This window comes from Bubalus kerabau, chromosome 11 (assembly GCF_029407905.1).
Source record: "Bubalus kerabau isolate K-KA32 ecotype Philippines breed swamp buffalo chromosome 11, PCC_UOA_SB_1v2, whole genome shotgun sequence".
NCBI lineage: Eukaryota > Metazoa > Chordata > Mammalia > Artiodactyla > Bovidae > Bubalus > Bubalus kerabau.
Window position 1 is genome coordinate 96,302,300 of NC_073634.1, and position 23,854 is coordinate 96,326,153.

General features: G+C 41.4%; 1 protein-coding gene across 1 annotated transcript; it reads left to right on the forward strand.

Moving 5' to 3' along the window:
* The first annotated feature begins 7,012 nt into the window (after window positions 1-7,012).
* On the forward strand, window positions 7,013-23,638 carry LOC129623513 (olfactory receptor 1J4-like). Its single transcript, XM_055541060.1, has 2 exons — window positions 7,013-7,509; window positions 22,696-23,638. Exons 1-2 carry the CDS (start codon window positions 7,013-7,015, stop codon window positions 23,636-23,638), a joined length of 1,440 nt encoding a protein of 479 aa, XP_055397035.1.
* The last annotated feature ends 216 nt before the right edge of the window (window positions 23,639-23,854 follow it).

The following is a 23,854-nucleotide window of genomic DNA, read 5'->3' on the forward strand; positions in this document are numbered from 1 at the left end:
TCATCCCAGTACATTGGCCCTGAGCGCCCTGTGTCATGCATCAAACCTGGACTGGCAATCTAATTCACATATGGTAATATACATGTTTCAATGGTATTCTCTCAAATCATCCCACCCTCACCTTTTCCCAGAGTCCAATAGTCTGTTCTTTGTATCTGTGTCTCTTGCTCTCTCGCATATAGGGTCATCATTACCATCTTTCTAAATTCCATATATATGCATTAATGTACTATATTGGTGTTTTTCTTTCTGACTTACTTCACTCTGTATAATAGGCTCCAGTTTCCTCCACCTCATTAGAACTGAATCAAATGCACTCTTTTTAATAGCTGAGTAATATTCCACCATGTATATGTACCACAGCTTTATTATCCATTCATCTGCCGATGAACATCTAGTTTGCTTCCACGTCCTAGCTATTGTAAACAGTGTTGCAATGAACATTGGGGTACACATATCTCTTTCAATTCTGGTTTCCTTGGTGTGTATGCCCAGCAGTGGGATTGCTGGGTCATATGACAGTTCTATTTCCAGTTTTTTAAGGAATCTCCACACTGTTCTCCATAGTGGCTGTACTAGTTTGCATTCCCACCAACAGTGTAAGAGGGTTCTCATTTCTCTGCACCCTCTCCAGCATTTATTGTTTGTAGACTTCTTGATCGCAGCCATTCTGACCGAAGTGAGAGGGTACCTTGTTGTGGTTTTGATTTGCATTTCTCTGATAATGAGTGATGTTGAGCATTTTTTCATGTGTTTGTTAGCCATCTGTATGTCTTCTTTGGAGAAATGTCTGTTTAGTTCTTTTGCCTCTTTTTTTATGTCTTTATCTATAAAGTGTTAGTTGCTAGTAGTGTAAAGTTCAGTTTTGCTTTTTTTACGTGATTGACAATCATTGTATTTCTGGAGAATTTATCTCTTCAGTTCAGTTCAGTTCAGTTCAGTTGCTTGTCGTGTCTGACTCTTTGCTACCCCATGGGCTGCAGCACACCAGGCTTCCCTGTCCATCGCCAACTCCCAGAGTCTACCCAAACTCATGTCTACTGAGTAGGTGATGCCATCCAACCATCTCATCTTCTGTCATCCCCTTCTCCTCCCACCTTCAATCTTTCCCAGCATCAGGGTCTTTTCAAATGAGTCAGCTTTTTGCATCAGGTGGCCACAGTATTGGAGTTTGAGCTTCAACATCAGTCCTTCCAATGAACACTCAGGATTGATCTCCTTTCAGATGGACTGGTTGGATCTCCTTGCAGTCCAAAGGACTCTCAAGAGTCTTCTCTAACACCATAGTTCAAAAATATCAATTCTTCAGTGCTCAGCTTTCTTTACAGTTCAACTCTCACATCCATACATGACTACTGAAAAAATTTATCTCTTAACATCTAATAATAAATGATAGAATGTATTTGAATTTATATTGTCTGTTATTTCTATATGTTTTTCTTTTTTTTCTTTTTTGTTTGTTTTGGGGTTTTTTTGCTGCATCATGTGGCAAATTAGGATCCTATTTCCCCAACCAGGGATCAAACCCATGTCCCCCACATTGGGAGCAGAGTTCTAACCACTGGACTGCCAAGGAAGTCTCTATTTCTACAAGCTTTCTAATTAAGACATCTGATTTCCTATTTATTGTCTCTTCTCTTACTCCCTTTTGATTAATTAAACATATATTTTATTTCATTCCCTCCTCTATTGAACAATTAATCATATATTATTATTATTTTACAATTCTTTTTCTGTGCTTTACATTATATAGAAATTATGTCTTACTTTTCCCTTAAAATTTTTTTCATTGTAGTATAATGTGTGTGTGTGCTCAGTCACTCAGTTGTATCCAACTCTTTTCAACCCTATGGACTATAGCTTTCCAGACTCCTCTGTCCATGGGATTTCCTAGGCAAGAATACTGGAATGGGTTGCCATTTCCTTCTTCAAGGGATCTTCGCGAGCCACAGATTGAATCTGCTGCCCCTGAGTCCTGCATTTATTTGCAGGCAGATTCTTTACCACTGAACCACCTGGAAATCCCATTGTAGTATAATAACACAACATGAAATGTACCATTTTAACCATTTGAAGTACACAGTTAGATGGCCTTTGGTACATTTATCACTGCTATCCTATTCTAGGGCTTCAAAAGAAAACTCTGTGGAACATCAATGCAATTGAATACTTTGCAGCTATAAAAATATAATGACAAAGATACCTATGAATCAATGTGGAGAGATTTCCAAGCATTCTTATTAAATGGAAAAAAGAAATGTAAAAGAGCATCTATAGAATGCTACTTCTCATGTGAAAATGAAGGGAAGCTAATATTGGGTTGGCCAAAATATTTGTTTGTGTTTTTCCATTAGATGGTATGGAAAAACCAAATGTATTTCTTGGCCAACCCAATATATACATGTAACTTCTCACTGAGCAAGAAGCACCCAAAGAATAAATCAGAAACTAATGAGACTGTTTACCTACAGGATGTGGGTGGGAATGGAATAGAAAAAGATGGGGAGATGAGTATATTCATTTGTATAATTTGACTATGTTATCTTTTACCTACTTAAAAATAAATAGAAGATAATGGAGAATAAAGCAAAGTAGAATAAACCAAAAAATGAGCTTAACTATATTTCAAATTAATACCATAATCAGACTAAATTGGAAAATAAAATAATTAAGTAATTATCAAACACTGAATTTTGTATATAAACACTAAGTAAGTGTTTGAGGGGAAGTTAGTTTGTCATTAACAGTGGTTTGAGTTCAAGATTCTGAAATTACTTATATTTAAAGCTTTAGCAAATAAATAAACTTATTCTGGAAAAGGGAGTAATTCATCAGTTGGGAAAAGATGCCATGTACATGAAAAGGAGAGGCTGGAAAGAACTCTTTGGTGTCAAGCTAGAACTGGATATACATCAACTTGAGCTCATGAGTTTTAATACATCTAAACAGGCTGAAATTTTATAATCCATATGAATATTGGTTCCCATCCCACATTCTTTCTGTCCCACTCCTGACCTATCTCCTATGGGTAACCATTCCTTTAGTTTATTGATCCTAGTTCATTTTTATCAAGGTTGTTCTGGATTTTGTGGGTCTTTTGTGGTTCTGTATGGATGGAATAAATGGTAACAGTGGAATGTGTGCTCTAATACAATTTGAGATCAGTGGTGTGGGACTCTCAAAGGTTAATACTGGCCTGTCTAGACCTTCCTGCAATATATGAGGAAGCATTGCTGAGTTCATTGCTGAATTCATCAAAGGTCAAGGGCATTCTCCTCTCCTCCTCCTCATGAGCAGGCAGAGGGGTGGCTAACATGTTAGTGACATTAGGGACACCTTCTCCCGGGACTCCTGTGGTTCAGCCCTTTGGCCTCTGCAAGGATCCACCTCAAGAGGAAGGCAAGAAATTGGCCAATTAGCTCAGTTGGTTTCTTTTCTAATCAGAGGCTTGGGGCTGAGTTCCCTGGGGCCTTAGTCCTATTGGTAAAAATGAATCTTTCTGCTCATTGTTCTAGTTCTTGTAGTCAGACATGGAAGGTGCTAAAGATTCTTAGGTCATAGAGGTCCAAGAGATGGGTGTTTAGGGAGCAGCCTGGGCCAGCAAGAATCAACAATGATCTGAGCGAGGTGGGAGACCATCTCTTTTCCTAGATGTGTGCATTGACTAGGAGAAAGAGAGAGAAAAGGTGTGTTTATGTTACTTGTACAACTATGTGTTCACTGGTGCACACACTGACTCAGTGGTGCTACCAGCCACACAAGTGGCCATAAAATTAAAATAAGTTAAAATTAACTAAAGTTAAAAATTTGGTTTCTTATTTGCACTAGCTATATTTCAAATCTTTGGTAGCCACATGAGGTTAGTGCTACTGTATTGGACAAAGCAGATGTAGAATATATCCACCTTTGTAGAAAGTCCTATAATGGGGCGATAACGGACCATGGAGGGCTGGAATTCTCATGCGCTGCATGGGTGTGTGCTTGTGTGAGTGTGTGTTAGTTATTTATGTGTTGGGTTTGACTATGTGTGATTCAGTGTGTGTAGTGGAGTTTCTCTATGTGTGTGTACCGTTTGTGAACAGTCTTGGTGGATGGATGTGGTCTTGGCATATTTTTTTAAATTTGCTTTTGCAGTGTGATTATTATAAAAGACTTTACATATCTAATGTATACAGTTTGAGGAGTTTGGACACACACATGTGAAGCCATCACCACAATCAAGTCATTGACATGTCTATCGCTTCTAAAAATTTCCTGTGTCCCTTTATTGTGGTAAGAAAACTTAACAAGGACAGTGGCGTACAAGAAGGCAATTACATGTGTCATGGTCAGTCACTCAGTCATGTCTGAGCTTTATGACCCTATGGACTGTAGCCTGCCAGGCTCCTATGTCCATGGGATTCTCCTGACAAGAACCCACTGGAGTGGGTTGCCCTTTCCTCCTCCAGGGAATCTTCACGAGCCAGGAATGGAACTGGCATCTCCTACATCACCGATATCGTCAGGCAGATTTATGAAGGCAGTTACTAATATTTATTCCAAATTTATTAAAAGTTCAGTGAGTCAAGGGCTATGGATGTGCTCCTCTTTAGGGACCATAGTCTGGGCCCTGGATGTGAGGGGAGACCCCAGAAGTCAACACATATTCAGGAAGCTTCTTGATCTTGCTTGATGGTCACCTCATATCTTTGTTATATTTAGTTTCTGATCTGGAATCTTGGTCACTCACTCTGCCTAAATAATGAATTGATTTATTTAGTTTTTGGGTCACTCTCCTTTTGACTGCTTCTTTTTAGTCAATGCTTATTAACCCTTGTGACATATTTCTAAATTAACAAATTTTTATTGTGCTAAAATACATATAACATAAGTGTTACCATTTCGATGATATTTAAGTGTACAGTCTGTGGGACTAAGTACATTCATATTGTTGTACAGCCATCACCGCCATCCACTCCAGAACATTTTTATCTTCCCAAACTGAAAGGCTGTATCCACTGAATAATAACTTCTCAATTTCCTCCCCCACGCAAGGCCCAGCAACCACCATTCTATTTTTTGTCTCTATGAATTTGACCATTCTAGGAATCTCATGTAAGTGGAATCATACAGTATCTACATATTTGTGACTAGCTGATTTTACTTAGCATAATGTCCTCAAGGTTTATTGATGTAGCATGTGTCAGGATTTCTTTTCTTTTTAAGGATGAGTAATATTGCATTGCATGTAGAGACATTTTGTTTATCCATTTATCTGTGGATACAGATTTTTTCATCTTTTGGCTATCGTGAACGATGCTGCTTTAAACATGGCTATTCTCTTGTGGCTCAGCTGGTGTAAAGAATCCACCTGCAGTGTGGGAGACCTGGGTTCAATCCCTGGGTTGGGAAGATCCCCTGGAGAAGGGAAAGGCTACCCACTCTAGTATTCTGGTCTAAAGAATTCCATGAACTGTATAGGCCATGGGGTTGCAAACAGTTGGACATGACTGAGCAACTTTTACTTCACTTCACTTCAAACATGGTTATGCAAATCTTTTAAGCCCCTGCTTTCAGTTCTTTGGGATATATTATCAGAAGTGAAATTCTGAGGTGTTAGTCACTTAGTTATGTCCTACTCTTTTGTGACCCCATGGACTATAGCCCACCAAGGCTCCACTGTCCATGGAATTCTACAGACAAGAATACTAGAGTGGGTTGCCTTTCCCTTCTCCAGGCAATCTTCCCAACACAGGGATTAAACCTGAGTGTCCTGCATTGCAGGCAGATACTTAACCGCTGAGCCACCAGTGAAGTCCTGAAATTTCTGAAACATATGGTAATTCTATGCTTAATTTTTTGAGGAAATGACATAATGTTTCCTTACTTCCTTTCTCCCTTCCTCTCTCCCTCCCTCCATTTTTCCTTTCTATGTCATTCTAATGATAAGAGGTGAGTTTATGGGTTGAGTGCTTATTTTGTACATGGTATATTACTTTTACAATAACGCTTTAAGTGGTATCTGTGTGTGTGTGTGTGTGTGTGTGTTTGTGTCTGTGTGCGCGCAAGACAGACACAGCACATAAGCAGCCTGGTTGTAAAGCCATGAAAGGGACTGTATCTTATTTATTCAGTTCAGTTCAGTTCAGTTGCTCAGTCGCATCTGACTTTTTGTGACCCCATGAATCGCAGCACACCAGGCCTCCCTGTCCATCACCAACTCCCGGAGTTCACTCAAACTCATGTCCGTTGAGTCAGTGATGCCATCCAGCCATCTCATCCTCTGTTGTCCCCTTCTCCTCCTGCCCTCAATCCCTCCCAGCATCAGAGTCTTTTCCAATGAGTCAACTCTTCGCATGAGGTGGCCAAAGTACTGGAGTTTCAGCTTTAGCATCAATCTTTCCAATGAACACCCAGGACTGATCTCCTTCAGAATGGACTGGTTGGATCTCTTTGCAGTCCAAGGGACTCTCAAGAGTCTTCTCCAACACCACAGTTCAAAAGCACCAATTCTTTGACGCTCAGCTTTCTTCACAGTCCAACTTTCACATCCATACATGACCACTGGAAAAACAATAGCCTTGACTAGACAGACCTTTGTTGGCAAAGTAATGTCTCTACTTTTGAATATGCTATCTGGGTTGGTCATAACTTTCCTTCCAAGGAGTAAGCATCTTTTAATTTCATGGCTGCAATCACCATCTGCAGTGATTTTTTCTATTGTAATGTCTCCACTATGTTTAAAAAAGAATGAGGTCTTCCTGATTTCCATTGAAGAGTTTGACTGATATTCATTCATTAATGTGTTATTGGTGTCTCCAAGTGACTGTGTCAGTGTTCAGACAGATCACATTTTCATTGTTCTCACCACACTGGATGAGGCATCAATGTGTGAGTGAAATTCAGTGATATTTGTCTGTACAATGACACAGCCACTGGGAGAAAGTATGTAACCATATGGTAATTGCTATGTTCAATATGTCTAAGTTCCTGACATTTCCCATTTCCGTTCATCCCCAGAAGAGATAAGAGCATGAGGCCTGAGAATCAGAGCCACGTGTCTGAGTTCCTCCTCCTGGGGCTCCCCATCCGGCCAGAGCAGCAGGGCGTGTTCTTTTCCCTCTTCCTGGGCGTGTACCTGACCACGGTGCTGGGCAACCTGCTCATCCTCCTGCTCATCAGGCTGGACGCTCGCCTCCACACCCCCATGTACTTCTTCCTCAGCCACTTGGCCCTCACTGACGTCTCCTTCTCATCTGTCACCGTCCCTAAGATGCTGATAAACACGCAAACCCAGGATCAATCCATCCCCTATGCAGGCTGCATAGCACAGATGTATTTTGTCCTACTTTTTGGCTGCATTGATAGCCTTCTTCTTGGAGTGATGGCTTATGACAGGTGCATGGCCATCTGTCACCCTCTCCACTACACCACCATCATGAGGGAGGGGCTGTGCATGTTCCTGCTGGCTGGATCCTGGCTCCTCTCTTGTGTCGTTGCCCTGTCCCACACCATCCTCCTGGCTCAGCTGTCCTTCTGTGCGGACAGCATCATCCCACATGTCTTCTGTGACCTTGCTGCCCTGCTCAAGCTCTCCTGCTCAGACGCCTCTGTCAATGAGCTGGTCATATTCACTGCAGGGACTGCAGTTGTCATTCTTCCACTGAGTGGCATCCTGGTCTCTTATGGTCTCACTGGGGCTTCCATCCTGAGGGTCCCTTCTCCCAAGGGGATCTGCAAAGCCCTGTCCACCTGTGGCTCCCACCTCTCTGTGGTGTCTCTATTCTATGGAACCATTATGGCACTGTGCTTTTCCACCTCATCAGTCAAGTCCAAAGACAAAGACATAATTGCCTCACTGATGTACACACTGGTGACCCCCATGCTGAACCCCTTCATCTATAGCCTAAGGAACAGAGATATGAAATTGGCTCTGGCATTTCTTTTCAAAAGCAATAATCTTCTCATCAAGTGAGAATCACCTAACTATGTTCTTATTTAAACCCACTGACTTTGTCAGAAATACTCTCTTAAAAATTGTGTGTTGACCATCCATGTCTCTAGCATCATCCCAGTTATTCTTTATTTCTTTAACTTTATATTTGTTTATTTATTTAGAACATTATGAAGCTTGATTAGATGAATAATTTTGTTACTGAGAATTATATATTATTGGTTACTATTTTTTAAACTTTTTATTTAAATTTATTTATTTTAATTGGAGGCTAATTACTTTACAATATTGTATTGGTTCTGCCACACATCAACATGAATCCACCACGGGTGTACACGTGTTCCCCATCCTGAACCCCCCTCCCACCTCCTTCCCTGTGCCATCCCTCCGGGTCATCCCAGTGCACCAGCCCCAAGCATCCTGTATCAAACCTGGTCTGGTGATTCGTTTCTTATATGATATTATACATGTTTCAATGCCATTCCCCCAAATTCATCCCACCCTCTCCCTCTCCCGCAGAGTCCAAAAGACTGTTCTATACATCTGTGTCTCTTTTGCTGTCTCCCATACAGGGTTATCGTTACCATCTTTCTAAATTCCATATATATGCATTAGTATACTGTATTGGTGTTTTTCTTTCTGGCTTACTTCACTCTGTATAATAGGCTCCAGTTTCATCCACCTCATTAGAACTGATTCAAATGTATTCTTTTTAATGGCTGAGTAATACTCTATTGTGCATATGTACCACAGCTTTCTTATCCATTCATCTGCTGATGGACATCTAGGTTGCTTCCATGTCCTGGCTATTATAAACAGTGCTGCGATGAACATTGGGGTACATGTGTCTCTTTTAAGTCTGGTTTCCTCAGTGTGTATGCCCAGCAGTGGGATTGCTGGGTCATAAGGCAGCTCTATTTCCAGTTTTTTAAGGAATCTCCACACTGTACTCCATAGTGTCTGTACTAGTTTGCATTCCCACTAACAGTGTAAGAGCGTTCCCTTTTCTCCACACCCTCTCCAGCATTTATTGCTTGTAGACTTAAATGGTCACTATGTTACTGGGCCAATTCCTTTCATTTTAGTCATATCTGTTTTCCACTCATTCTTCCATTGCCCCACAACACACACGCAACTTGTGGTCTTCAAAGCACCAAACTCCATATTAGTGAGATATGTGATTGATCATTCTAAATACATTGTGCTATTTTTTTTTTAGTGTTTATTTATTTGGCTGTGTTTTAGCTGCAGCACACAGGATCTTTGTTGCATCATGTGGGATCTTTCTTTGCAGCACACGGACTCTCTGGTTGTGGACCAGGGGCTCAGAAATTGCCGCACGCAGGCTTAGCTGCTCCGTGGCATGTAGGATCTTAGTTTCCCAACTGGAGGTCAAACCTGTGGCCCCTGCTTGCAAGGACAATTCTTAACCCCTGGACCACCAGGAAGGTTTCATGAATATGTTGCCCTATTGTTTTAACTTCCTGAAGAGAGAAAGACTTGCTAAGACAACAACACATCAACCACCTCTCTTAAAAGAAAACATGACAGTGGCATTTGTGCTTCCTTTTTAATGATGAAGCCAGGCTTGTTTTAAATTTAGGCTAAGATTAGAGGTGTGAAATATGGTTGTATGTCGGACCAAGCTGTACCTTCATGGGCTTCCCTGGTGGCTCTAGTGGTAAAGAAATTGTCTGCCAATGCAGGAGATGAGGGTTAGATCCCTGGGTCAGGAAGATCCTCTGGAGTAGAACATGGCAACCCACTCCAGTATTCTTGCCTGGAGAATTCCATGGACAGAGGAGCCTGGCAGGCTACAGTCCATGGGATCACAAAGAGTCGGACTGAAGCCACTTAGCAAGCATGTATGCGTGTACCTTCTCATACCCTGGATTTCTGATACTCAGGTGGTAGATGGTCAGAATTCTCCAATGTGTTACAGCACTTCACTTTCTATAATGAAATGAGCATTTTGGAATCTCAAGTAGAGTTAGATTAAGTTTTATGGAATATTCTTTTGATAAGTTAAAGAACCCTCCTTAGTAGTAGGTGATATAACTTTTCATTATAACTTAGAGTTTCTGTCTGCTGAAATAAATTAGATATAAACCTTTAGAAATAAGTCCTTTATTTCTTCTTTCTTATCTAGTGTTTTCCAGACACAAATATTCAGTTAAGTTTCTAATTTTTACTTTTAATGAAGTCCAGAATGCTAGCTTCTCACTGCAGAATCTAGCTAATAAATTACTTTTGATGGTTTACTAAAACTGAAATAGACTCTAATTTGATTGTACCTGTGACAGTAGCAGACCACAGAGTAGTCAATCTGATTACCAAATTTCTCCCTTCTAGGAAAACTATAATTTTTCCATCTAAATTGGATTTTTGTGTTGAGAACATACTTCTGCTGTCTGATTAATTTTAGCATGGGAAAATAAGGGTTGTCTTTTACCCAAATATCACACTTTTAATAGGAAAAAACTAAATGCATGGACTTACAGTTAATGCACACAAAAATATTTACTGCATGACTACTATGTGTTGGGCAATTTTCTACATTCTAGGAATACAAGTTAAAAAAAAAATTGATCCCCTTGTAGAGTTTACATTCCAGCATGCCTGATCCTGCTCATTATGCTCCTTTTTTTCCATAGTAGTTTTGAACCTTCCAACATACCATAAGTTTTTTACTTATTTTTTGTCATTGTTACTTTACTGGAAAGTTAGCTCTACAGAAGATGGGTTTTTGTCTGATACAGATAAATTCTAGATTTGTTGGCAGGTAAAGACTTCTATGAATAAAGGAGACTTAAAAGGGGGGACCAAGAGTGCTAGGGGTGAGGTCTGACTCTTTGCAACCCCATGGACCGTAGCCTGCCAGGCTCCTCTGCCCATGGAATTCTCCACGCTAGAATACTAGAGTGGGTAGCCAGTTCCTTCTCCAGGCAATCTCCCCAGCCCAGGGATCAAACCCAGGTCTCCCACATTACAGGCAGATCTTTTATGGTCTAAGCCACCAGGGAAGCCCAACTTTCACAAAAAGGGGGTTCAAGAGTACTAGGGGTGAGATTCATAATTTAATTCCACGTGGTCCACATAGAGTTCATTGAAAAGATAACATCCAAAGTTGTTAGTGAGGACAGGTAAGTGAGCCATGGAGGTATCTGGGCAAAAGTATTTGAAGCATGGAAATTAGCACCTAGAAATGCTCTGAGGTGAGATGGTGCTTGGCCTGTTCCAGAGACACTGAGGGGCCTCTATAGCTGGACAGGGATGAGTAGGGGAGGGATGGCAGGTGGTAAGTTTAGAGATATCAGAGAACCAGATATGTAGGGTACTTAAGGTCATAGCAGGTGTATTAGTCAAGGTTCTCTAGAGAAATAGAATGAATAGGATGTGAGAGTGTGTGTGTGTGTGTGTGTGTGTGTGTGTGTGTGAAAGAGAGAGAGAGAGATTCATTAGAATTGGCTTGTGTAATTGCAGATACTTAGCAAGTCCAAATTCAGCAGCGTGGGTTGGCAGCCTGGAACCCATGGACAAATTGCAGTTTGAGTCTGAAGGTAGTCTGGGGACAAAAGTGTCTCTTCTTTAGGGGAATCATTCTTGTTCTGGTGGCTCAGTCAGTAAAGAGTCTGCCTGAAATTTCGGAGATTTGGGTTCAATTCCTAAGTCGGGAAGATCCTCTGGAGAAGGGAATGGCAACCCACTCCAGTATTCTTGCCTAGAGAATTCCGTGGACAGAGGAGCCTGGTGGGCTACAGTCCATAGGGTCACATAGAGTCTGACACGACTGAGTGACTAACACTTCCTTCAAATGATTGAATAAGGCCCACCTACATTATGGGGGACAATCTGCTTTAATCAGAGTCCAGATTGCAATGTTAATCTCATCCAAAAATACCTTCATGGAAACATCTAGAGTTGTGTTTGACCAAATAGCTGAGTCCTGCAGCCTAGCCAAGTTGACATATAAAATTAACCATTCTAGTAGACCTTTTGGTTTTCATTCTGAGGATTTGGGAACCCATTGAAAGGGATTCAATAGAGGAAAAACATGGTCATACTTGATTTTGTTATTGTTTCTTTAAAAGCACCTGGATTTTGAGGGTTATAAATGGCATACAATAAACTTTGTATATCTAAAGTACACTACTTGCCTAGTTTTGACATTTGTTAGCTCATAACAATTATGAATTTTCATAATGCCTACCCTACTGCTCTCTCTTTGCTCCTCCCATCTGTCCACAGGGAGAACACTAATCTGTTTCTGTTGCATGGTTTAGTTTGCATCTTCTACAAGTTAATTTAAGAAGTTTATTTTCATTTATTACAGCATGTGTTCTTGCTGCCTTCTTTCACTCAGCATAAGCACTTTGAGATTCATTTGTGTTGTACTGTGCATCAGTACTTCATTTTTAAAAATTGGTGAATAGTATTCCATTGTATGGACATACCACAGATTTTTTTGATGGGTATATGGGCTGTTCCCAGTTTCTGGCTATTAAATAAAGCTGTTATGAAAATTCTTGTGTAAGTCTATGTATAGGTGTATACATTCATTTTCTCTGGACAGATACCTAATCATGCTAGGTAGTATATGTTGAACTTTCCCCTCTTTTCACTACTTCTATTTTTAAAATATTTATTGGAATATAGTTTATGTTCAATGTTGTGTTAATTTCTGCTGTTCAGCAAAGTGAATCAGTTATACATATACACATATCCACTTTGTAAGATTCTTTACCCTTATAGGTCATCACAGAGTATTGAGTAGAGTTCCCTGTACTATGCAGTAGGTCCTTATTAGTTATCTTTTTTGGTATATATTTAAGTTGGTATATATTTTGGTATATATAAATAAATTTCCAAACTGTTTCATTGTCCTGCAAGCAGTTTATATGAGTTCCAGTTTGTCATAGCTTCAACAACATTTTATATCAGCAGTCCTTTCTGCTTTAGCCATTCTAATGGGTGTAAAGTAGTACAAACCAGTTTACAGACCTGGAGCCACTTGATTGGACAAATGTCTGGGTTTCTGAGAAAAAGTAATCTTGTAACACTGGCTATTTTCTGAGCTTCTTGATTCTCCCTAGCTCCGTGCCTGATTTTTTATCAGACCCCGCAACTTTTTACCATTTACCTGCCATTCATTTTGCATTAACATTTTTTTTTCTACGCCTCCTCCCACTTGAGTATGTGTTCTACAAAAGGGATTTATTTCTGCTGATATTATTTGCTGTTTTGTCTCCAGAGAATAAATCAGTGTTTTCTTTAAAGAGAGTCTTAATGATTATTTAAGTGAACGAATGAATGAATAAATGAACAGATGAATTCATTCAACAATTACAAATCAGAATTGTTTATTGTAAGCCATAGCTGATCCTTAGTGATACAAAGACATTGACAACAAACCCTACCGTTTGTTAAGCTTTCATTATGTGCTCATGCAAGCATGCTTCAAATTCAAATGAAGAATATGATCATTGTTTCCAAGTTGAAGAAACTGAATCTGAGCTCTTTGATAACTTGCTCAGGTGTGCTTTCTTACTAGAGGGAGAGCCCTGAGTCTTTTTTTCCAGAGTTATAGATTCAATGAAAGTGAATGTGAAAGTTGCTCAGTTGTGTCCGACTCTTTGCAACCCCATGGACCATACAGCCCTTGAAATTCTCCAGGCCAGAATACAGGATTGTAGCCTCTCCCTTCTCCAGGGAATCTTCCCAACACAGGTATCAAGCCCCACTCTCCCACATTGCAGGTTAATTCTTTACCAGCTGAGCCACAGGGGAAGCCCTACTTCAATTGAAGTATGTACAGAGCCCTGTACATTTTTTTTTATTAATTCATTAACTTTAATTGCAAGCTAATTACTTTACAATATTGTAGCGGGTTTTGCCATACATTGACATGAATCAGCCATAGGTGCTCATGTGTTCCCCATCCTTAACCCCACTCCCACCTCCCTCCCCATCCCATCCATCAGGGTCATACCAGTGCACCAGCCCTGAGCACACTGTCTCATGCATCAAACCTGGACTGGCAATCTATTTCACATACGATAGTGAGAGAGTCATTTCCTAGGAAGGTTGATAAGAAGTCCAAGGGTCCCTAAGGAGAGAAGGATCTGGAATTCTCAAGGAGGAAGAAAGGACAAACTTTTTTTTCCCTCTACATTCCTTAGGATTATCTAACAATAATGTATTCTGCTTGAGGACAGTCTCTAGAAAAAACCTTCTGGCTAATTCTGTTATCTTAAAATGTAAATTATGCGAATAGGTCTAGTGAGGTCTTTACAACCTACAGACATTCTTTTGATTCACTGTAATAGCTAATTCAGTTCAGTTCAGTTCAGTTCAATCGCTCAGTCGTGTCCGACTCTTTGCAACCCCATGAATCGAAGCACACCAGGCCTCCCTGTCCATCACCAACTCCCAGAGTTCACTCAAACTCACATCCAGCCAACCAGCCATCTCATCCTCTGCCGTCCAGTCATCTCATCCTCTGTCGTACCCTTCTCCTCCTGCCCCCAATCCCTCCCAGCATCAGGGTCTTTTTCAATGAGTCAACTCTTCGCATGAGGTGGCCAAAGGACTGGAGTTTCAGCTTTAGCATCATTCCCTCCAAAGAAATCCCAGGGCTGATCTCCTTCAGAATGGACTGGTTGGATCTCCTTGCAGTCCAAGGGACTCTCAAGAGTCTTCTCCAACACCACAGTTCAAAAGCATCAATTCTTCGGTGCTCAGCCTTCTTCACACTCCAACTCCCACATCCATACATGACCACAGGAAAAACCATAGCCTTGACTAGACGGACCTTTGTTGGCAAAGTAATGTCTCTGCTTTTGAATGTGCTATCTAGGTTGGTCATAACCTTCCTTCCAAGGAGTAAGCGTCTTTTAATTTCATGGCTGCAGCCACCATCTGTAGTGATTTTGGAGCCCAGAAAAATAAAGTCTGACACTGTTTCCACTGTTTCCCCATCTATTTCCCATGAAGTGGTGGGACCTGATGCCATGATCTTCGTTTTCTGAATGTTGAGCTTTAAGCCAACTTTTTCACTCTCCACTTTCACTTTCATCAAGAGGTTTTTAAGTTCCTCTTCACTTTCTGCCATAAGGGTGGTGTCATCTGCATATCTGAGATGATTGATATTTCTCCCGGCAGTCTTGATTCCAGCTTGTGTTTCTTCCAGTCCAGTGTTTCTCATGATGTACTCTGCAGAGAAGTTAAATAAGCAGGGTGACAATAGACAGCCTTGATGTACTCCTTTTCCTATTTGGAACCAGTCTGTTGTTCCATGTCCAGTTCTAACTGTTGCTTCCTGACCTGCATATAGGTTTCTCAAGAGGCAGGTCAGGTGGTCTGCTATTCCCATCTCTTGCAGAATTTTCCACAGTTTCTTGTGATCCACACAGTCAAAGGCTTTGGCATAGTCAATAAAGCAGAAATAGATGTTTTTCTGGAACTCTCTTGCTTTTTCCATGATCCAGCAGATATTGGCAATTTGATCTCTGGTTCCTCTGCCTTTTCTAAAACCAGCTTGAACATCAGGAAGTTCACGGTTCACATATTGCTGAAGCCTGGCTTGGAGAATTTTGAGCATTACTTTACTAGCATGTGAGATGAGTGCAATTGTGCGGTAGTTTAAGCATTCTTTGGCATTGCCTTTCTTTGGGATTGGAATGCAAATTGCCCTTTTCCAGTCCTGTGGCCACTGCTGAGTTTTTCCAAATTTGCTGGCATATTGAGTGCAGCACTTTCACAGCATCATCTTTCAGGATATGAAAGAGCTCAATTGGAATTCCATCACCTCCACTAGCTTTGTTTATAGTAATGCTTTCTAAGGCCCACTTGACTTCACATTCCAGGATGTCTGGCTCTAGGTGAGTGGTCACACCATGGTGATTATCTGGGTCGTGAAGATCTTTTTTGTACAGTTCTTCTGTGTATTCTTGCCACCCCTTCTTAATATCTTCTGCTTCTGTTAGGTCCATACCATTTTGGTCCTTTATCGAGCCCATCTTTGCATGAAATGTTCCCTTGGTATCTCTAATTTTCTTGAAGAGATCTCTAGTCTTTCCCATTCTGTTGGTTTCCTCTATTTCTTTGCATTGATCACTGAGGAAGACTTTCTTATCTCTTCTTGCTATTCTTTGGAACTCTGCATTCAGATGTTTATATCTTTCCTTTTCTCCTTTGCTTTTCGCTTCTCTTCTTTTCACAGCTACTTGTAAGGCCTCCCCAGACAGCCATTTTGCTTTTTTGCATTTCTTTTCCATGGGGATGGTCTTGATCTCTGTCTCCTGTACAATGTCGTGAACCTCATTCCATAGTTCATCAGGCACTCTATCTATCAGATCTAGGCCCTGAAATCTATTTCTCACTTCCACTGTATAATCATAAGGGATTTGATTAGGTCATACCTGAATGGTCTAGTGGTTTTCCCTACTTTCTTCAATTTCAGTCTGAATTTGGCAATAAGGAGTTCATGATCTGAGCCACAGTCAGCTCCTGGTCTTGCTTTTGCTGACTGTATAGAGCTTCTCCATCTTTGGCTGCAAAGAATATAATCAATCTTATTTTGATGTTGACCATCTGGTGATGTCCATGTATAGAATCTTCTCTTGTGTTGTTGGAAGAGGGTGTTTGCTATGACCAGTGCATTTTCTTGGCAAAACTCTATTAGTCTTTGCCCTGCTTCACTCCGGATTCCAAGGCCATATTTGCCTGTTACCCCTGGTGCTTCTTGACTTCCTACTTTTGCATTCCAGTCCCCTATAATGAAAAGGACATCTTTTTTGGGTGTTAGTTCTAAAAGGTCTTGTAGGTCTTCATAGAAATGTTCAACTTCAGCTTCTTCAGGGTACTGGTTGGGGCATAGACTTGGATTACTGTAATATTGAGTGGTTTGCCTTGGAAATGAACAGATATCATTCTGTCGTTTTTGAGATTGCATCCAAGTACTGCGTTTCGGACTCTTTTGTTGACCATGATGGCTACTCCATTTCTTCTGAGGGATTCCTGCCCACGGTAGTAGATATAATGGTCATCTGAGTTAAATTCACCCATTCCAGTCCATGTTAGTTCGCTGATTCCTAGAATGTCAACATTCACTCTTGCCATCTCTTGTTTGACCACTTCCAATTTGCCTTGATTCATGGACCTGACATTCCAAGTTCCTATGCAATATTGCTCTTTACAGGATCGGACTTTGCTTCTATCACCAGTCACATCCACAGCTGGATATTCTTTTTGCTTTGGCTCCATCCCTTCATTCTTTCTGGAGTTATTTCTCCACTGATCTCCAGTAGCATATTGGGCACCTACTGACCTGGGGAGTTTCTCTTTCAGTATCCTCTCATTTTGCCTTTTCATATTGTTCATGGGTTTCTCAAGGCAAGAATACTGAAGTGGTTTACCAGTCCCTTTTCCAGTGAACCACATTCTGTCAGATCTCTCCACCATGACCCACCCATCTTGGGCTACCCCACTGGCATGGCTTAGTTTCATTGAGTCAGATAAGGCTGTGGTCCTAGTGTGATTAGATTGACTAGTTTTCTGTGAGTATGGTTTCAGTGTGTCTGCCCTCTGATGCCCTCTTGCAACACATACCATCTTACTTGGGTTTCTCTTACCTTGGGCGTGGGGTATCTCTTCACGGCTGCTCCAGCAAAGCGCAGCCGCTGCTCCTCACCTTGGATGAGGGGTATCCACTGGAGAGTATATAACTCCATTGCTAACACTAGCAAGGGGGTACTCTTTCTGCCCTCTTCTGATGCCTATGTCAGAAACTTTCTCTATCTCCTTTATACTTTAATAAAACTTTATTACACAAAAGCTCTGAGCGATCAAGCCTCGTCTCTGGCCTTGGATTGAATTCTTCTCCTTGGAGGCCAAGAATCCCAGGGTCTTTTCATGGTTCAGCAACAAACTTTCAGTAATATACATGTTTCAATGCTATTCTCTCAAATCATCCCACCCTCACCTTCTCCCACAGAGTCCAAAAGTCTGTTCTTTACATTTGCGTCTCTTTTGCTGTCTCTTATATAGGGTCATTGTTACCATCTTTCTAAATTCCATATATATGCATTAACATACTGCACTGGTGTTTTTCTTTCTGACTTACTTTGCACTGTATAATAGGCTCTAGTTTCATCTACCTCATTAAAACTGATTCAAATGCATTCTTTTTAATAGCTGAGTAATATTTCACTCTGTATATGTACCATGGCTTTCTTATCCATTCATCTGCCAATGGACATCTAGGTTGCTTCCCTGTCCTAGCTATTGTAAACAGTGCTGTGATGAACATTGAGGTACATGTGTCTCTTTCAATTCTGGTTTCCTCAGTGTGTATGCCTAGCAGTGGGATTGCTGGGTCATATGACAGTTCTATTTCCAGTTTTTTAAGGAATCTCCATGCTGTTCTCCATAATGACTGTACTAGTTTGCTTTCCCACCAGCAGTGTAAGAGGGTTCCCTTTTCTCTGCACCCTTTCCAGCATTTATTCTCAATATCACTCATTATCAGAGAAATGCAAATTAAAACCACAATGAGGTACCATCTCACTCCAGTCAATGGCTACTATCAAAAAGCCCTGTACATTTTAAGGGGCTTTGTGTTTTAATGGAAGCCTGTGTAGGTATTGGGAAGCCTGCAGAAGCTTGCTGAGTTCCTTACACTGTCTGTACCATACACTGCCGTACATAGAACCTGAACTCATGGCGCAGAAGCTGTGGGCAATAAGGGAACTTCCACTTCCCACCCATAGATTTGACCAGAAGCCCAGTACCACTGACTTTAGGGACAATATCTCCTGTGGCCCCAGGTATAGCTCAGTCCCTCTGGATCCTAAACATACTCCCCATCAAGGAGCCAGGAGGAAGCTGGGCAATTAGCCCCAGTTGACTGCTTCTGTAGTCAGGTATTGGTGGCTGTTTCCCTCTGGGGTTTCTTTCTGATAAGTCAAAGGAGACCTTCTTGCCTGTTGTTTTGAGGCTGCTGAACAGACATGAGAGTCTGTAAAGGTCCTCGGGCCACCAAGGTTTGCTCTTTTTCTTTGGATGCTGGGTCTTTTGAGCAGAAAGTGAAGATTCAGGTGACAGAAAGAAGCAGAAGGTATCTGAACTTATAGCACCGTTAAAGCTCAGAAGAAGCTCAGAAATCTCCAAGTCATGCACGTGTGTCTGTGTGTAAATATGTGCACATGTGACCATGAGAGACATTGCATGTATCTGTGTGTGTGTTGTGTTGTATGACTATGTGTGTATGTGTAATTGGAATTCCAGAGAAGCTGGAAATTTCCTATCAGTGTGTGCTCCTTTTACTTCCATTCGTTGCTTGTGTGCTGAATGTAAGGCCTTGTTCATAACTCGTGAAATGAATACGTATGACTTCTTGGTCTGCAATGACTGTGGTATAGGATGGTTGAGAGTTCTCTGTGTGTAGCTGTACTGTACATGTGCATTTTGTTTGTGAGTTTTGCATAGATTTGAAGCTGACTCACATCCTGACTGTATTCACCTATTAACAGTTTGAGCGTGTGTGTGTGTATGTGTGTGCAAAGTCATTTTTTACTGTTTTATGGCCCTATGAACTATAGCCCACCAGGCTCTTCTGTCCATGGAATTTTCCAGGCAAGAATACTTAAGTGGGTTGCAATTTCCTACTTCAGGGAATTTTCCCAACCCAGGGATTGAACCTGGGTCTCCTGGGTCTCCAGGCAAGAATATTGGAGTGGGTTGCCATTTCCTACTTCAGGGGATTTTCCCAACATAGGGATTGAACCCGGGTCTCCTGGGTCTCCCGTGTCTCCTGAATTGGCAGGCAGATACTTTACCATTGTGGTACTTGGGAAGCCCAAGTTAGAGAAAAATAAAATCCATTTGGCAGGTGTTTGTCTGGGATACTGTGTGAGTGCCTTTGTGAAAAACAAACAAACAAACAAACAAAAACACCCACATCTTGACTTACTTCACACAGAAGATACAGGTGTGTGTGTGTGTGTGTGTGTGTGTGTGTGTGTGTGTGTGTGTGTGTGCATAATGGTCTCATATTTTAGCTCTCCATTTGGATGAGACCAGAATCCACACAGGCAGCCCAAAGGAAGCCCACTTAGAGGAACTTCTGGCATCCATTTGTCAGTGATGTAAATATTCCAACAGTACTGGAAACCCAATACTTTTGACACACTTCTTCAATTTTGGTAATACATTTTAGAAACAAAATGCTCATTTCTGGTGTCACATATGTATACACTCAAACCGTTGACTTTTCCCCACTTAATAGCTTTGGATTTGGCCTTGGTGATGCTCAGCATCCTCTACTGTCAATGGAATCCTGATGATTGCTGAAAGATCTTGTGTGTAAGGTGCTTCAGACATTCTAGACACATTGCAAGCTCTTATTCAATAGTAAATTGTAGACTCATGGAGGCTGAGACAGCTGACCCTCCATTTCTCTACTTCTCAGGAGAAAAAATGGTATGAAGACAGGAAAATTAGACCCATCCATAGGCTGTCTCCCAATCCCCAGACTGCACTCCCCCAGATTGCCACTTCTGTCTTTATTACTGAGCAATTCCCTGGCCACCTCTTTCCACGTGGTGTTGATAGCACCACCTCTGTATTGTTCCCAGCTCCTTGTTTTCATTATGTGCTCTGGTTCTCCTCCAGGAGATCTTTGTGATCCTGGGTTAAGTTCGACCTAGCAACTTTCAGGGAGAAGGCAGTCCTTGGCAGAATGGTCCAGAGCCTGGACCCTTCTTCTGCCCTATGAACTGAGTCAATTAATGACCTCAAGTAACTTCCTGGTCTGGAGCAAGCATCTAGTGAGAGATTCTTACACAATGTTAATGTTTATCTTTCTCTCTCAAGCATATTTTACATTTTTACTTTAACTTTTCACATTTCACATTTAAATGTTGCCTCTCTACCACTCATAAAAATAAATGAGTGGGTTCTCGCTTTAGCGAAAAGATTATCAGAAAATCAACCTTTGAGACCAGGCTCCACTATACAGTATCTATGTGAGATTATTTAATTTATTTCACTACTCCTGTTAGTAAAATGATGGAAAAATTTACTGTCTTCTCTATTTTCCAGATACAAATAAACATTGATGGACTGAACAAAATTGAAGGCAAATAAAAGCCATTTACAAACTAAGGGGCTGCAGGAATATGAGTGTTGACAGTTATCTAAGCAGAGAGAATCCTTCAAATCTTGAAATAACATTTCTTAAGATCCTGCCTATTCTAACTAGAGAGAAAGAGAAATAGTAGAGTCACAAGAGCAGAGATTCCAAAAAATTTTAAAAAACACAAGAGAGAATTGTGACTATAGAAGTTACTATATGATCATGCTAGCTTCCTACTGCTTCTCAGTATGTTTACAATGAAGTTTAATAACACCTACTTCTTAGGACTGTTGACAAAATTTAGTGAGGCTATTTTCCAAAAATGTATTAGTCTGACATAGTGTTCATTAAATGTCAGTAATTATCCAGTGTGAGGATCAATATTGAGAAATTGTGAACGGTCAGTCAGGTAACTGAATTCTAATAGACCCTCCAATCCTTCAGTATCTCTCAGCTCTCAGACCCCAGATCTCAGATCTCAGGTGTCTTCCTACCTATGAACATCCAGATCTGAGACAACATGAAAAACCAGAAATGGATGGAAATACATGTATAGAAAGAAGGTTTGTTTCTTGGCCAGAAGATAAACATGCATTAAGACAAGTTCTACCAGAGAATTGACCTCAGTGATATCTGAACTCAGTTCACCTTAGTGTGTGAGTGCTCAGATAGATGCAAATTTTAGGCCAGTTTCTTGGACCTTTGTGCTCACCATCTCATAATACTGTTTTATTAAATCCTTGAATTTAATATTGAGTTTTTTGGATACTTGTCCTGTCATAAAAAATAATTGAGGAAATTTTGTATGTATTTTATGTAGGACATTATTCTTAGATATTAATATGCCTTGAACTAGAACGCTTTTTTAGGCAATGGCACCCCACTCCAGTACTCTTGTCTGGAAAATCCCATGGATGGAGGAGCCTGGTGGGCTGCAGTCCATGGGGTCTCAAAGAGTCGGACACGACTGAGCGACTTCACTTTCACTTTCCATTTTCATGCACTGGAGAAGGAAATGGCAGCCCACTCCAGTGCTCTTGCCTGGAGAACCCCAGGGACAGGGTAGCCTGGTGGGCTGCCGTCTATGGGGTTGCACAGAGTTGGACATGACTGAAGCGACTTAGCAGCAGCAGCAGCAGAATGCTCTTATTAACTCTATGAATGTGTGATGTTGGTGTCTTTGCATTATAGAGGCACATGTGAGGCCAAGAGAGATTTAGTATCCCAAGTCATATAGCTAAAAAGAGGTGTGGCCAGGATCACAACATGAGGAATCTGGCTTCAGGTCCATAATGTTAGTCAATCCTTTGACAGGTGTTCCCTAGAGGGTGAGTATCCAAAGAGAAGAGGTCCTGTGTGACCTGTTTATTCCTATATCTCCAGTCAAAAGCTTAAAGCCAGAAACATGGTTAATTAAAAAGAAAACTTAAGAATGAATTTGCTCTGGTTTTCATCAAAAGGAATCATATTGATCATTGAGGATGTGTCGCTTGCTCTGGCAACGTTAGGTGATAAAAGGAATTTAGGAGAAAATTCTTTTTCTCTGAGAATAAATTAGAGACCCTAGTGTGGTCAAAACTTCTGACATTTTCCCCCTCTCCTTCATCTGCAGCAGACAGGAGAGGAGCATGAGGAGGGAGAACCAGAGCAGCGTGTCCGAGTTCCTCCTCCTGGGGCTCCCCATCCGGCCAGAGCATCAGGGTGTGTTCTTCACCCTGTTCCTGGGCATGTACCTGACCACGGTGCTGGGCAACCTGCTCATCATCCTGCTCATTAGGCTGGACCCTCGCCTCCACACCCCCATGTACTTTTTCCTCAGCCACTTGGCCCTCACTGACGTCTCCTTCTCATCTGTCACTGTCCCTAAGATGCTGATAAACATGCATACTCGGGATCAGTCAATCCCCTATGCAGGGTGTGTAACACAGATGTACTTTTTCATATTTTTCGGTTGTGTTGACAATCTTCTTCTTGCAGTGATGGCCTATGATAGGCATGTGGCCATCTGTCACCCTCTACACTACACCACCATCATGCAAGGAAACCTGTGTATTTCACTAGTGGCTGTGTCCTGGATCTTCTCCTGTAGCAGTGCAATGTCCCACACTCTCAGCCTGGCCCGGCTGTCCTTCTGTGCTGATAACACAATCCCTCATTTCTTTTGTGATCTTGCTGCCCTGCTTAAGCTCTCCTGCTCAGACACCTCCCTCAATGAGTTGGTCATCTTCACTGTGGGAGCACTGGGAATCATCATACCACTAACTGGCATCCTAGTCTCTTATGTCCGCATCGGGGTCTCCATCCTAAGAGTCCCTTCCACCAAAGGGATTTACAAAGCCTTGTCCACCTGTGGCTCCCACCTCTCTGTGGTTTTCCTATTCTATGGGACAATTATGGTTCTGTACATTTTCCCATCATCAAACAACTCCAATGACAAAGACATAATTGCTTCAGTGATGTACACAGTGGTCACGCCCATGCTGAACCCTTTCATCTATAGTCTGAGGAACAGAGACATGAAGGGGGCTCTTGGGAGATTTTCCAGGAGGGAGATCTTCTTCTCTAAGTAACAATACCTCACCTTCTCAGTTTCTCACTCCGAAGAACCAAATGGCACCAGTGTCAGAGATTCCCCTGTGGAAATCTGTGCCAAAGACCTTGCCTGTTGCTGGTACCCACCACACTTCCCTGTTTCCAGCCACTTGCTTTGCTTGTTTTTTTCTGTTTGCTTTTCTTAAAACCAGTGAGTTCCAGACATGGACACAGCAAGTGCTATTTGTTGTAAC